This window comes from Hemiscyllium ocellatum, chromosome 26 (assembly GCF_020745735.1).
Source record: "Hemiscyllium ocellatum isolate sHemOce1 chromosome 26, sHemOce1.pat.X.cur, whole genome shotgun sequence".
NCBI lineage: Eukaryota > Metazoa > Chordata > Chondrichthyes > Orectolobiformes > Hemiscylliidae > Hemiscyllium > Hemiscyllium ocellatum.
The window spans coordinates 50243904-50258351 of record NC_083426.1 but is presented as its reverse complement, the minus strand read 5'-3'; the positions used below and the strand labels follow the sequence as shown (position 1 = coordinate 50258351).

The window sequence follows — 14448 nt, the reverse complement described above, 5'->3', positions numbered from 1 at the left end:
AGCCCGAGACACATCTTGGACATCAAGTAGACTGACCGAGTCACCAACAATAAGGTCCTGGCCTGTGCCAGACACCCAGCCTCTTCACCCTGCTCCAACAATGTCATCGTCGCTGGCTGGGCCCTGTACACCCCATGTCAGAATGGGGACTGGCCTCCGGCAAGAGAGCACAAGGGCGGCCCCACCTTCACTTCAAAAGCTGTCTGCATAGAGAGAAATGAAGTCACTGAACATGAATGTCGAGATGTGGGAGGACACTGCAAGTGATCGCTCTCGCTGGAGGCTGGAATTACACAGAGGTCTAAAAGAAGGAGAGGAAAAGCTGAGGATTGCTGCTGAAGAAAAGCACACCCGCCAATAAGACAGCACCAAGACAACACCGGAGGACAGCACCTTCCAGTGCAGTCACTGCAGTGGAGACTGCCACTCCTGTGTGAGCCTCTACAGCCACAACTTTACTAACAAAGGTTTAAGCAAGACTTCCCCGGAGCAGAGACTAATCCATGCTCTCGCGAGACTAATGGATGCCAATTGCTCTTAAGATGTGAGCATTGCCGACAAAGTCAGCTTTATTGCCCGTCTGTGATTACCTTAGAGGTGATAGATTTCTGACAAGGATTTGAACCACTTGAGTAAGATGGTCATGCTGCTGTTATATGGCTAAAGGCACCTAGATATTTTGCCGCTCCATCTGTTCCACCATTCTGCGATCTGACTCCATAAACCCGACCTCGCCCATATCCCATATCAACCTGAATACAATTACACAAATCACCCTTGAAGCTTTCTTCGTCCTGATTTGATACAAAGCTAAATAAAAAACAATCTGCTCTGAAAGTTATGCTCACATTAGCAGCTGTGACAATTCCACCGCAGTAACATTCTAAATTAAACAACCTAGAAAATTCTAAAAATAAAGTCAATTTACCCTACCTCTTGAGATTAACAAATTTTAAACAATTGCAGAATCCAAATGTACATCTTCACCAAATACTAACCAGTTCTCTCTTGGGCCATATGCTACCTGCACACAGCTGAAATCCAACCATTTGTTTTTGACATATATTGTTGTTAAACAGACTAAAAAAGGGGCAAGAGCATTACTTCCCCCCACATTCAGTGGCAACAGCAATAAACTGAAGTTAGCTTAGAACAAAATATTAGTGCCTTCTAACGACAAGAGGAAAAACAAAGCAGATCCATCAGAGCACAGACAATACACAGATATCAACGGGCACTGCCTCATTGCAAAGTAGGCAGCAATAAACAAATACATTTGCAGAGCACAGAGAAATAAATTGAGAAATGGGCACCAGTGAACACGGAATTCATGAGAAGCAGGCACACTCAAATTAATAGAGGGGACAAATGGGAATAAATATGGGGGAAGGATAGGTTTTAATTGGTGGAATTATATTTTTAACCCAAATAAAGCACACAGTTGCCTCACAAACATCAGAGTAACAAGCGGCAGCAGTACAGGGCTCATACCTCAGCATCGATCACATCTGTAATGTATCTCGGAGTAAGCAATGGCATTCGTACATATTGCAGCAGATCTGGTAGGAATTCCTCTCGTTCTTTCTTGGAATGTTTTACCCAGTTTAATACTGCTTCAAACACTGGTTCCTCTGAATCCACCTGGAACAGCAGCAGCAGCACATCAGAACCCAGACAGCAACTCATTGTACAACAGGGTGCTAGTGCTGAAGCCCCACACATATCAACATTCAACTCCGGGAACAGTCATGAGCCCCACACCAAGCAGATGATAACTGCAGGTCTTACAGGTACTGGGGGGGGGGGGGGGGGGGGGCGGCGGTGGTATGTGAGGCAGTGTGGATGGTTGGGTATGGTATGGGTAGCATGGTAGGTTGTCCGGTGTGTGGGGGGGGGGGGAAGGTATGTGGGGTCAGGGTGAGAGCTATCTGGAGAGTCTGGTGGGTGTGTGGAGTGAGAGTGTGTGTGTGGAGGGGGGGGGCATGGGTGGGATGGGAAGCATGCGGAGTAGGTGGGAGAGTGTTTGGCTTGTAGTGTGTAGGTGTATGCAGACGTGTGGAGGTGGAGTGTGCGTTGTGCGTGTGTTTGAGTATGTATCTGTCTGTATGTGGAGTTAGGTGGATGATCAAGCCACATTTCTCCAAGTGACAAAGAACTCAATACAAATTTACTGACCCGTCTCATTGGCTACATTATCACATTCCATACTGTATGAAGGATTTACTTTTTACCCATATTGTAGCCAACAGCAGTTTTGAGTATTCATCAAATTCATTGGATTACTTTTTCCCACAGAACATTTAACCTTAATCAATGTCTTTCTAAGTGCATTAGCAATACTGAATGTAGGTACTGTCAGGAATTAGCAGCACTTAAAGTGGCATTAAGTGTTAAAGGTCAGCAGTTGCAAGTGTGGTCCAAGGTGATCGGGAGAATCGACGTTTCGGGCATGGGCGCTTCTTCAGGAAACATGCCCGAAACATCGATTTTCCTGCTCCTTGGATGCTGCTTGACCTGCTGCGCTTTTCCAGCAACACATTTTCAGCTCTGATCTCCAGCATCTGCAGTCCTCACTTTCTCCTGGTATAAGGTGATGCCTAACCACAATGCATATTTAATAAGTTGTAGGCTCGTATTTAGCATCTTGAATCAACACTCCAAGCAACATAAGACACAAAATCTCCTGAAAACATATTGGGTCTTCAATCGCAAACCTTATCTCTCCTTTGTTACCACACACTGTCTGACATAAACAGTATTTGTAGTTGAGGCCTTACCTGAATCTCATCACACCGAATGAGTTTTTCCACTTCCCCCTTGTTCAGCAGCATGAATTCCTCATGTTGGACAACTTCTGGAAAGTTCTTCTGGCTGAAAACCTCTGCAGCTTGCATCAGATCCACACAGCTGTGAGTCTCTGCAAATTCCTGGATTCCCAGACAGTTGGATGGGTCTAACTGGCTCTCCAAAAATTCACAGCAAGCCTGCTTCACACCTAGTGAAAGATATGCATACAGTGTGTACACAAAAACGGTCAATTGTGTAGTCTGTGATTTTATTTCAGTAGCAGTACCCACAGCAAGGAAGTGATACCATCTGGAGCAAATCAGAGACCAAAGTTGGTTCACTGCCAGCATTCTTAGGTCAAAGGCAGAACGTTATGGATATAAGCCCCATTTCTAAATACTTGAGCCAATAACCCAATAACCCACTGAGGGAGTGTTGCACAGTTGGAGGTACATTCTCTCAGAAGAGAAATGAAACTGAGGTTCTATACATCTTCTCAGGTGGATGTATAGGAATCCAAACAATTTGAAATTCTCCTGAGGTCTTGGCCAAAATTTGTCCCCCAGAGGGAATAAACCAGGAACGGTAACAGTAGTCCTCAGGGGGAAATGAAGTATTGACGTGCTGGAGCTCCAATTCGATAGTTTTTGAGTTGGACCAGTGTACGTCATAAGTTTTAGTTTTTTTTCACCCCCACTGGCCCATTCTCACTAAAACTGCTTACCACTACGTAAAAAATCCTTGCTGCATGCAAATTGGCTGTGTTTCCTAACTTTGTGAAAGTAACTATTTTTAAAAAGTATTTCATCAGGTATAAACGTCTTTGGCACATCCTGCAGTCAGCAAAGGTACAGTGTAAATACAAGTTATGGTTCTCTTTTCACTCTCCACAGTAGAACTGATAAAGCAGCAATATACAGAGACACCTTGATTACCCCTCACGGGCGGGGAGTATTTTGCTCGGATAATCGAATGCTGAATAACACAGTTTAGCCAAGCCCCGGGACCTTGCCAAATTGTTGGATAATCCAAAATTCAGATAATTGAATGCCGGATCACTGAGATTCCTCGGTACCAGGTTGCTGTTTGCAGAGTGTAACAGGCCTGAGATGAGCTGGTAATTGATGTCACACAGCATTGCAATACAGTTTTACAGGATGAGCTGTTGGTTACACTCAGCCCTGGACTGCCCAACAATAGAGAAACTGAGAAGAGAACTAACCTTTCAGTTGGAGGAGACAGGCTGCGGGAAGCAATTCCTGAACATTTTCCACTGTGACATGGACCGTTTCAGTATATACAAAATCCAACAGGATCTCCATAGTGGAAGCCGTCAGACCCTGGATATCTACGTCAGGTTTACCTTTCTCTGAAAGCTGCAAGGGAAGAAGAAAAAGTAGCCCAATCACATCACAGGAATAAATTCAAGTGTCTTCTAATTTTATTAGAGGTTCAGATCTCAATCAGGCATCAGAACAGATTCAAAGCCCACCTCATACTTTCCTCCCCACACTGTGAAAATATATTCCTGCCACCACACATGTAGTAAGGCTTACCTTACACTGACCCCAACCTTCATGGATGATCTGACGCAGCTATGTTGAAACAGTCATGAGCTTCAATGCAGTAAAGCCGAGTGCCATGTAACCCATACTAGTATAGCTATATTTCATATTTATTTCTGGTCACTTACTGGAGTCATCCTCACAAGAGGGAACCCAGTCCCTTCCAGGCAAACAGTAAACCAAGTGCCAATCTGAGTGATTTTCCTGCAGATACCTGGAAATGTACCAGTTTGAGCAGCACTCTCTGCAGGTGGAGATGGGAACTACAATCCACAGAGATGGATTCAGCAAATCATCAGGAGAAAAGATTAAATTCACAGCACTACTAGCAGCTGGTATTTAAAACAAAATGACAGGGCTGTAATTAGACACTAAATTTAAACTAACTATTAATCAAGTCATTGGGGCACATCCTCATTTTAGAATTTCTTTTAAAAGGAATCAAGTTTTCTTTCTCAACCAGGAGTTTGCTCGCTATAAGAGTTCATTGTGAGAGAGTCATCTCTGATTCTTCATTACTTGGGAAACTGGTTCAGATCTACAGAGTTTAATTTAGATAAATGTGAGGTGCTGCATTTTGGGAAAGCGAATCAGAGCAGGACTTATACACTTAGTGGTAAGGTCCTAGGGAGTGTTGCTGAACAAAGAGACCTTGGAGTGCAGGTTCATAGCTCCTTGAAAGTGGAGTCGCAGGTAGATAGGATAGTGAAGAAGTGTTTGGTTTGCTTTCCTTTATTAGTCAGAGTATTGAGAACAGGGGTTTGGGAGGTCATGTTGCGGCTGTGCAGGACATTGGTTAGGCCACTTTTGGAATATTGCAAGAAATTCTGGTCTCCTTCCTATAGTAGGATGGATGTTATGAAACTTGAAAGAGTTCAGAAAAGATTTACAAGGATGTTGCCAGGGTTGGAGGATTTGAGCTATAGGGAGAGGCTGAACAGGCTGGGGCTGTTTTCCCTGGAGTATCAAAGCCTGAGTGGTGACCTCATAAAGGTTTATAAAATTATGAGAGGCATGGATAGGATAAATAACAAGGTCTTTTCCCTGGGGTGGTGGAGTCCAGAACTAAAGGGCATAGGTTTAGGTGAGAGGGAAAGATATAGAAGGGACCTAAGGGGCAACTTTTTTATACAGAGGGTGGTACGTGTATGGAATGAGCTGCTAGAGGAAGGGATGGAGGCTGGTATAATTGCAACATTTAAAAGACATCTGGATGGGTATATGAATAGGAAGGGTTTAGAGGGATATGGCCCAAGTGCTGGCAAATGGAACTTGATTAGGTTGGGATATCTGGTTGGCATGGACTAGTTGGATTGAAGGGTCTGTATTTGTGCTGTACATCTCTATGACTCTAATATTCCATTCGAATCTCCACTCCTCAGCTAATGAAGCAGTATGCCTCAGTGTTGAACATTACTTGGAAGAAATACGGAGAATACCAATTGAAAGAAGTGCCTCTCCATGTCACAGGTCATCCTGATTCACTATGCCTTCAGGGTCACTGTATCAAAATCCTAGAATGCCCTCTCTAACAGCACTGTGGGTGTATCTACACCACAAGGACAGCAACAATCCAAGCCAACTGCTCACCCAGTGTATCTCTCAGGCTGCCATTATCATCAAGCCAAATGACCAACTTTGGTTGAATGACCATAGGTCTGCACAAGCTACACAGTATCACAGGAATTCTAAATGGCAGATGCATCGTGCAACAGACAGAATGCTTCAGTCTTGCTGCATCCAGTTGTGAACGCTGGTGGACCATCTAACAACTGCCCAAAAGAGGAGGGCTCTGTAAACGTCTGGCCAATTCAAATGAATAGGCAGCAGCTAATAATGACAACTTTACAGGGCTGAAAGGGCTCTTGTAGTGTACGGATAGTGTCTCCAATTCTGAACCAGGAGGTCTAGGTTCAAGTCCCCCTTGTTCCAGAGGTACGTCAGATTGATTAGAAAATACTTAAAAGTTGCAGGGCAACATGATGGTATGTTAAGCCTTACTACAATAAATCCTCTGTATCTGTGAGTTCATAACTTACAAATTTGTTTAAGCCAAAAAGTAATTAGTAACAAAATTGAACATCTGCAAGCAAACTCGTATATGCACAATTTTTAACCTGTATTTTTAATGGCTTCATACAGATGAATTTCAGCCTTCGAAGGGGTTCACAGAAATGGAACCCTCACACATTCATTTCTCTTATTTAAGGTAACCGATTAAACTTAGAACTACAGACTATAAGTAGCGATAGGTTTACAGTTGGTGACTTTTAAATGTTAAGTTTTATTTCTGGTGGATTTAGTTAGCAACCCAAGGCAACTCAATCTTGTAGAATCTTTATCCTTTACATGTAAGATCTTAGGACACTTCTGCCTGGACAGCCACAGGAAGTTGCATCAGCTGCAGGAATTCGCCTCTAGCTTTCAGAGCTCAAGGAGCAGCTGAAGTCACTGTGTGCCTCCAACAGAGCTTTGTAAACAACAATTTAGATGATTATCCTATAGCATAAGAGAGTTTAATAGAGAGGATAGGCAGTCAAGGAGAACAAAGCAAATAATACAGCAGCCTCCTCTGAGGAATTCACTTTCTGACAGGAACTCAACTTGTGAATAAGGAGGAGGGCGATGGTTTCCCTGGGGAGTGCAGATGAAGGCCCAGCTGTACAGGGTGGGAAGGAAGAGGGTCAGAAAAATAATTGTGATAGGGAACTAACTAACCAGGAGGGCAGCCAAGTATCTCTGCAACTGCTGAGCACTTTGAGGCAGAGGGAAAAGTGAACAGCCAAAGCTCCATGTACTAATGACATTGGCAGAGGCTTTGCAGGTTGATTTCAGGAAAAAGAAATTTTAAAAATAGCACTTCAAAAGCTGCAATCTTCCAAACTATTACAAGAACACAACAGAGGTTAGCGCAGCTCAACAAATGGCAGGAATGACAGTACAGAACGGTGGACTTCAGATACCTGGAATACTGAGACCAATTCTGTGCAACCGGTCCATCAGATTGGCAGCTCCTCAGCATGAGCGATTCCAGGATGTTGGCAAAGAACAGCTGGTACTGTTGATATCATTTAAACTAGCTCAGCAAGGGGATGGAATCTGGGTATGGATTCAGAAGGGAGGAAAGCAAAATTGCAAATCTAGACAAGGTTAGTGAGCATGAGTGGGAGGTGAAATGATTAGGAAAATAGATAAAGGAGTTGTTTAGTGATTAGTGGTATATATTTCACCACAAGCAGTCTGCTGAAAAGGCAGATGAGACCAGGGCACATATACACTTTAAAGTATGGCTGCCATTAGCAAAATCTGGCATGCAAACAGACAGGAATGACAGCTCTTCATTCCTGGTTACAGGGTTTTCAGGCAGGAGGAGGAGAAAAATAAACAAGGAGGTGGTGGGGAAGAATGACAGAATTGGTTAAGGAAATATTTATTGGTATGCTATGTAGAAGGAACATCTATGAGTTGAACTGAGGCACATAAAAGTGCAATCACACTGGTAGAGTGTGCTACAGATCAGTCCTCATTTGCCAGAAAGGTCATGTGCAGATTATATTTTATAATAATTAACATGCATATAGGGCCATGGAAAAAACAATTATAGGAACCACATAATATAGGGCATGTAATTAAATTTTAAAACAAACATTGCTTTAGATTCCACATCAGAGAGAAAAGGAGGAACAAATATGTAGGTAATAGGTTGAGAAGTGCTGAAACAACAGGGCAGTAATATTGAAGAATTCCAACTACTCAAATATTAACTGGGATAAAAGGTAAAGTGTAAAAATCCAAATTAAATTCTTGCAATAGCCCGAACTGTATAAATAGCCAGCCCAACAAAAGAAGGGCGAGTTCTGGACTTGCTTTCAGAGAATGATCTGGGTATGAGGAAGGGATACCAGTGGGACAGCAGCATGTGGTAATAATCATTAGGATATGGTTAGATTTAGCGTACTTATGGAAAAGAATGGAGTTACATCAAGCGCAAAAACTTTAAATTGGGGAAAGGCTAATTTTGGTAAACTGAGATGTGGTTTGGCAAAAGTGGACAGAAAATGGGTACATCGCTGTCACAGCAGTATGGGATACTCGAGAAGGAAATGATGTGGGTGAAGAAATAAAACTACCAAATGAAAAAGGCTGGGACGACCAAAGCTAGACGCTAACACTCCTCCCCAATGCATGTCAAAGAACGTACGGAGTAAGGTAAATGGGAGTTAATAAAGTAGCGTCGACGTCACTGGACTTGTAATCCAGAACCCCAGGTTAATGTTTTGGTGAAAGTCAGAAGTCACATGACACCTGGTTATTCTCCGACAGATTTATTTAAAATCACAAGCTTTTGGAGCACTGCTCCTTTGTCAAGTGAAGTGGAAGGGGGTGCATGAACACAGAATATATATCGGCAGCCTATATATTCTATATATTCCTCTCTTTCAAAATCAAGTAAAGAAAATGGAGGATCAATATTGCAGTTTAAACAGGTGTTGGAGAACAGAGACATTTCCAAATGGAAATGGGTGGATACCAGCAGTCAGCTCTCTGATATAACCAGGACATGCTGAGAAGACGACACTCGGACTTCAATGTGCAAAAGAAAATGTTGTCATTTTACATGCTTTGCTTGTTTTTCTTAATTATTATTCTATTGTGATTTATTTCAAAAGTAACAAGGGAAGCCATTATCAATTAATGCTTGTTATTATAGAATTTAAACATTGCTCAAAACAGACTAGAAGTTGAACCTTTATATATTGTCAGGATACAAGAAACTAACTTGAAAGAAAAACAGACACCATTTTGTACAAAATAAGAACTGGGTGCTGATTGGCTGGGCCATAACTCCATACCAGTTAACTGTCAATCTTAATTCTCAGACCAGGCAGCTAGGTTCTGAGTATTCAGGGCACAGCCAAACTCTGCTACATCCCCGTGACAATCTCCAAGACCTCTTTACCCCTCCTCCTCCAACCATGACCTTGAACAACATTTGGAAGAATCGCTAAGGATGGCAAAAACATCAGATGTACTGTCAGTGGGGGCCTTCAATGTTCATTACCAAGAGTAGCACATTACCAGCAACACCGACAGTTGATAAAGGACATAGCTGCTAAACTAGGTCTGCAGCAGGCAATGAGGAAATGACTGTGTTGGTTAGAGTAACAACTGCACAGTCATTGTGGAAATGAAGTCTGGTCTTCAAAACAATTATATCTTCCATCATGTTATATGGCATTGACCACCGTGTTAAAACGGAACAGACTTTGAATAAATATAGCAACTCAAGATTCGGCATCTGTAAGGTACCATTCCCCAATCAGCAACACAACTGTTCTCAAAAAACAATCTCCAACCTCCTGACCTGGCATATCCTCTAAGCTACCATTACCATCAAGCCAGGGGATTGACTCTAGTTTAAAGAAGAGTGCAGGAAGGCATATCAGAAGCAGCACTAGGTACACCCACAAATGAGATGTCAACCTAGTGAAGTGACAAACACAACTACTTACATACCAAACTGCACAAGAAATAAGTGATTGACAGTGCTAAGCAATCTCACGACCGACAGATCTAAGCTCCACAGCCCTGTCACATCCACGAATGAGGGTGGACAATTATAAATAATTCATTGGAAAAGGAGATACTCCAAACATTCCTTTATCCTCAATGATGGGGGAGCCCGACAGATCAATGCAAATGGCTGAAGCTTTTGCGACAATCTTCAATTAATAGTGCTAAATGCATGATCCATCTCAGTCTTCTCCAGAGGTCCTCAACATAGTTCCTTAATACCTCTCCTTAGTAAAAAATCTGTCACTATCTTGGATCTTCTCAGTTGATTTAAAGATTGGTAAACTGACGAATGTTAGTGCTGCTGTGAGAAAGGAGTTACCAACCTTTATGGCCAAATTCAGAGCCAGCTTACCTCACTGGTGAACATGGCACAAAAGTAGTCACTGCAAGCAGCCAACACAATACGATGAGCAGGAAAGTCCTTGCTATCAACTCGCAATGTGACATCGCACAGGGTGTTACTCTTCCTCAGAGAGTTCATAGTGTTCAGAATGGACTTGGCGTGTGAGTTGGTCATTATATCCCGAGGAGCCATGTTGAGCCTTTCCACTTTTATAGTCAGAGAAGAGAGGGATAGATACCTATAGCTGGATTAAAATCAGACCAATAACACATTATTAAAAGGCTAGGAAAATGAATGCCCTCAGGTTTAGTATATTATTCACAAAATTTAAGGCTATATGTTTAACATAGATTTTAAGGCTATAAGTTTAATATAGATTTTTGTTTAAAGAAAATATTTGACAAGCAATCGTACTATCTGAGAAATCATGAACATTGTTCACCATACCCATCTTTCTCCTCAGCTCTCTGCTGAGATTTTGCCTGTTGCCTAACCTAAACAGGCAATTCGTTTCTTTATGTTTTGATCTCAAGGCCTTTCTATTTCCTATCTGGTGCATCACACTGACTGATCGTAAACGTTCTCACTGATTATCCTAACCAAATCCCCATTCCTACACTCAATTCCACTGGCCACCCACAGTGCTGCTAATCCACGCACAGCAACCAGCCTCCTTAAAAGCTGGCGCATTGCAAATCAGATTTCTCATTTCTCAAGATATCTTGGGCTATTTCAACCTTAGGATTAGTGCATTTTCATTCTAAGACTTACATTATTTTGTTGTCGCTGACATAAACACAATTGTGTGTTTGTCTGTGAGCCACAACACAACAGAACCTTCTCCTTAACTCAGTCCATTGTCACCATAACTCTAAACCAATCACAAGGCAATGATCTCCCAGTCACTCACAACCACACTATCTAAGGTTCTTAAGGTACTAATCTTGGCTCAGTGGTAGAATACTCACATTCCACTCGGTGTGATTTCAAACCCGAATAATTTAAGCTGGTGTTCAAGGAATTCAGTCTAACTTGAGATGGTATCTTTCAGATTAAATATTAAACCAAGGCCTCTCTCAAACAGATGTAAAGGATCTCATGCTCTACATGAAAAGAAGCCTGATCCAAGTGTTAACTAACGAAAACATTCAGGCCTTGTCTGGAGAACGTGGCTTCAACTTGCTCTGAAAAACATTTCAGAAATAAACACAGGGCATCAATTCCACATAAATGATTCCAAAATGCACATTCCACATCAGAACCTTTAGTTACCGCAGTGTATACTAATCCTTCTGGTTATAACAGAACGCCTTGGTGGGTTGTTACAACCACTTTCCTGTCATAAACACAATTTAGTTGCCAATTCTTGACTCTATTCTGCTTCAGATTTGTACCAGGACAACAGATTAAATACATTGCTCCAATTCTGAGCACAGACTACAGCTTTGTTGCCCCAATTGTCTTATGATATTTGTACTCTTATCAAGTCCAAGAAATAACAGATCTAGGTCTCTTCTTGTGTCTGAATACTTGACGCTAGATCAGTATTGATGGATTAAATTGAATAACATGAATTTAAAAATCTGCTGACAGTAGTGTTGCAACAGAAAACAATGCAGTGGGAATCTGTAGTTCCTTGTGATCCTGAATAGCAATAATTAACCATGTAGTGTAAGCAGAGAAAAATGAAAACAACGTAAATTGCAAAAGCAGCCTGACAATGTGATTTGTGAACGTTTTAGAAACATTCAAAGGAATTAGACACGTTATTTGTCCTTACATCACAGAAAAGGCTTATTCTTACAACATCCGCAGTTCTTTCTGTTTTTATTTAGGCTTATTTTTATATTTATTTGCCAAACCAAAGTTACTAGCACATTTGATAAGCCACGGGAGAGCTCAAGTCCACCACCTGCCAGCAGCATACAATTACTCCTAAGCTTTTCCGTTCCTCCAGAACTGGGCAAAGGTAATTTTATAGAATTTTTTTCAATAGACAATAGATTCAATAGACAATAGGTGCAGGAGTAGGCCATTCAGCCCTTCGAGCCTGCACCGCCATTCAATATAATCATGGCTGATCATTCCTAATCAGTATCCGCTCCCTGTTCTCTCAGTTCAGTTGCCTTCGGCCATACCCAGCCATACCACCTGGAATAAAAAAAGGATCAATATGATAAAATCAATTCACTTTTCAAAGAGTGCACTTCCACTATGTGAACACAACCCGAGTCTGTCATACAAATTAAAAATATTACAGCATTATAGACCCTAGTAAACGAAGTTGATCTGACAAGCCTTCAAATGGCTTTCTCTCTAGGCATGAGACTTCTTTCTATCAGTAGCAAATTGCAAACCCTAGGAGCCTGTTCCAGTAATTCAGCCATGCTCTGTGGAAATACTCACTATAAAAAGGTCGCAGGAAAACAGTTCCACATTATTCTTATATGGACTTGGCAACAGAGTAGCTTCAATAGCTTCTGTAAACCTGATTGGTGGAGCTGGGATTTTCTTTATGTTAACTGTTTCCTCCTCACTCAAGTACTTTCACATTGAAAGATGCATTTGGACCTTCTAAGCTGGCTTGTTCATGATTTTTCGGTATGTTAACACACCCTGGGCTACCCTAGCACCAATACTACCCATGTAACAAAGCCAGCATTTAATCATTTAGCATGGGTCTGTAACCATAGGCTGAATTCAATCATTACTGATAAGATTTAAAGATACCATCTTAGTACGGGTCTTAAACTTCACAGCAATTTTCTTGAATCGTTTCCCCTAACTATATCACTAAACACCCCCACCCCAAATGTCAGCAGTGTCAAAGCCTCCAGCAAGATGAGGTCCACACTCTGGAAGTTACCTTCTAAGTTTTGTTTTTGCCATTTAGACATTCAAAGCCCCTTGGGTGTTTTTCCGATGAATGCGAGCAAGAGTTTTTTGGGCTTAGCCAAGTTAATTATAACCAAGAATTAAAAGCAAAGTACTGCTGGAGTTCTGAAGAGTAGTCAGATTGGACTCTCATTATCACCGAGCACTAATGTAGAGCACACACCTTCTAGAACCCACTCTCAGGAAAAGTCTAAGGCAATTTTTCCACAACAAAACGGTTAAATCTAGAGTTAAATTTCCCAATCTAATTCTATCAAAAAGCACTTGCTCCATTTATCTGGTATTCCCTTAGACATTGCTGTGTATTTATTGACCCTTGCTGTTGTTCTCCTACACCCTCACCCCCCAATAATCTTCCTTTTTGGTGATGTTAGCCCGCTCCCAGTTTATTTCCAATTTTCTGGATTCCTCATCCTTTCCTCCTTATTCTATTTTTTTTCTGCTGCATCCTGGATCTGTACAACTCCCAGCAACAACTGCAGTGATATCACCTGGATCCCTGGAGGTCTCTCTACCACCCTCCTCCAGATCCTGGTGACCTAGACCCTCCTCAGTGATCCCTCTCTTAGTGGTCTCCCTATCCCTATCCCTACCCCTGCCCCTGCCCCTGCCCCTACCCACACCCACACCCACACCCCCTGCTCCTATCCTTACCCCTGCCCCTGTCCCTGCCCCCGGTGATGTCCCCCATTCCCGGTTATTCACCCCCCCCCCAGTCTCGGCGCCCATTTGGCGGGTTTCATGTTTACCAGGATCCTTGTTTTCTCCGTTGGCCCCTTCCTTACCCTGAGGGGATGTGGGGGACTGTGGGGAGGAGGCTGAGCTCAGGCCGCAGCGACAGGCCCCGGGGCCGAGCTCTCACCGTCCGCCGGCCGCGGCTCCTCCTGGACTACAACCCCCACAATGCACCGCCTGACGCATGCGCACGTAGCAAGCGTTCACATCACATCTTTCACCCACCCCTCTCCCCCTCCAACCCCTTAACCCCTTCCCCTCCCCCTTCCCTCACCCTCACCTCACCCTCCCCTTCCCCTCACCTTCCCGTCACCCGCCCCTTCCCCTCCCCTCCTCTCACCCTCCCCTTCCCCTTCCCATCACCCTCCCCCTCCCCTCACCCTCCCCTTCCCATCACCCTCCCCCTCCCCTCACCCTCCCCTTCCCCTCCCCTCCCCTCACCCTCCCCTCACCTTCCCCTCCCCTCACCCTCCCCTTCCCCTCCCCTCACCCTCCCCTTCCCCTCACCCTCACCTTCCCGTCACCCGCCCCTTCCCCTCCCCTCAC

The 14448-nt window shown here is 43.1% G+C and overlaps 1 protein-coding gene across 6 annotated transcripts in view; it reads right to left on the bottom strand.

The window, feature by feature from the left end:
- klhl12 (kelch-like family member 12) overlaps positions 1–14048 on the bottom strand; it is a 57521-nt gene extending 43473 nt beyond the window's left edge. For 2 of the 6 annotated variants that reach the window (XM_060845613.1, XM_060845608.1), the window contains exons 1-6: positions 13917–14048; positions 11241–11456; positions 10282–10516; positions 4010–4163; positions 2778–2995; positions 1492–1641 (exon numbers count right to left, since the gene is read on the bottom strand). In XM_060845613.1, the coding sequence (XP_060701596.1) occupies positions 1492–1641; positions 2778–2995; positions 4010–4163; positions 10282–10464 (705 nt within the window). In that variant the 5' untranslated portion in view covers positions 10465–10516; positions 11241–11456; positions 13917–14048. Of the gene's footprint in view, positions 1–1491; positions 1642–2777; positions 2996–4009; positions 4164–10281; positions 10517–11240; positions 11457–12052; positions 12424–13916 lie in introns of all 6 variants that reach the window. The other 4 variants (XM_060845609.1, XM_060845610.1, XM_060845611.1 and 1 more) reach the window with 4 other exon arrangements.
- Positions 14049–14448: the final 400 nt, after the last annotated feature.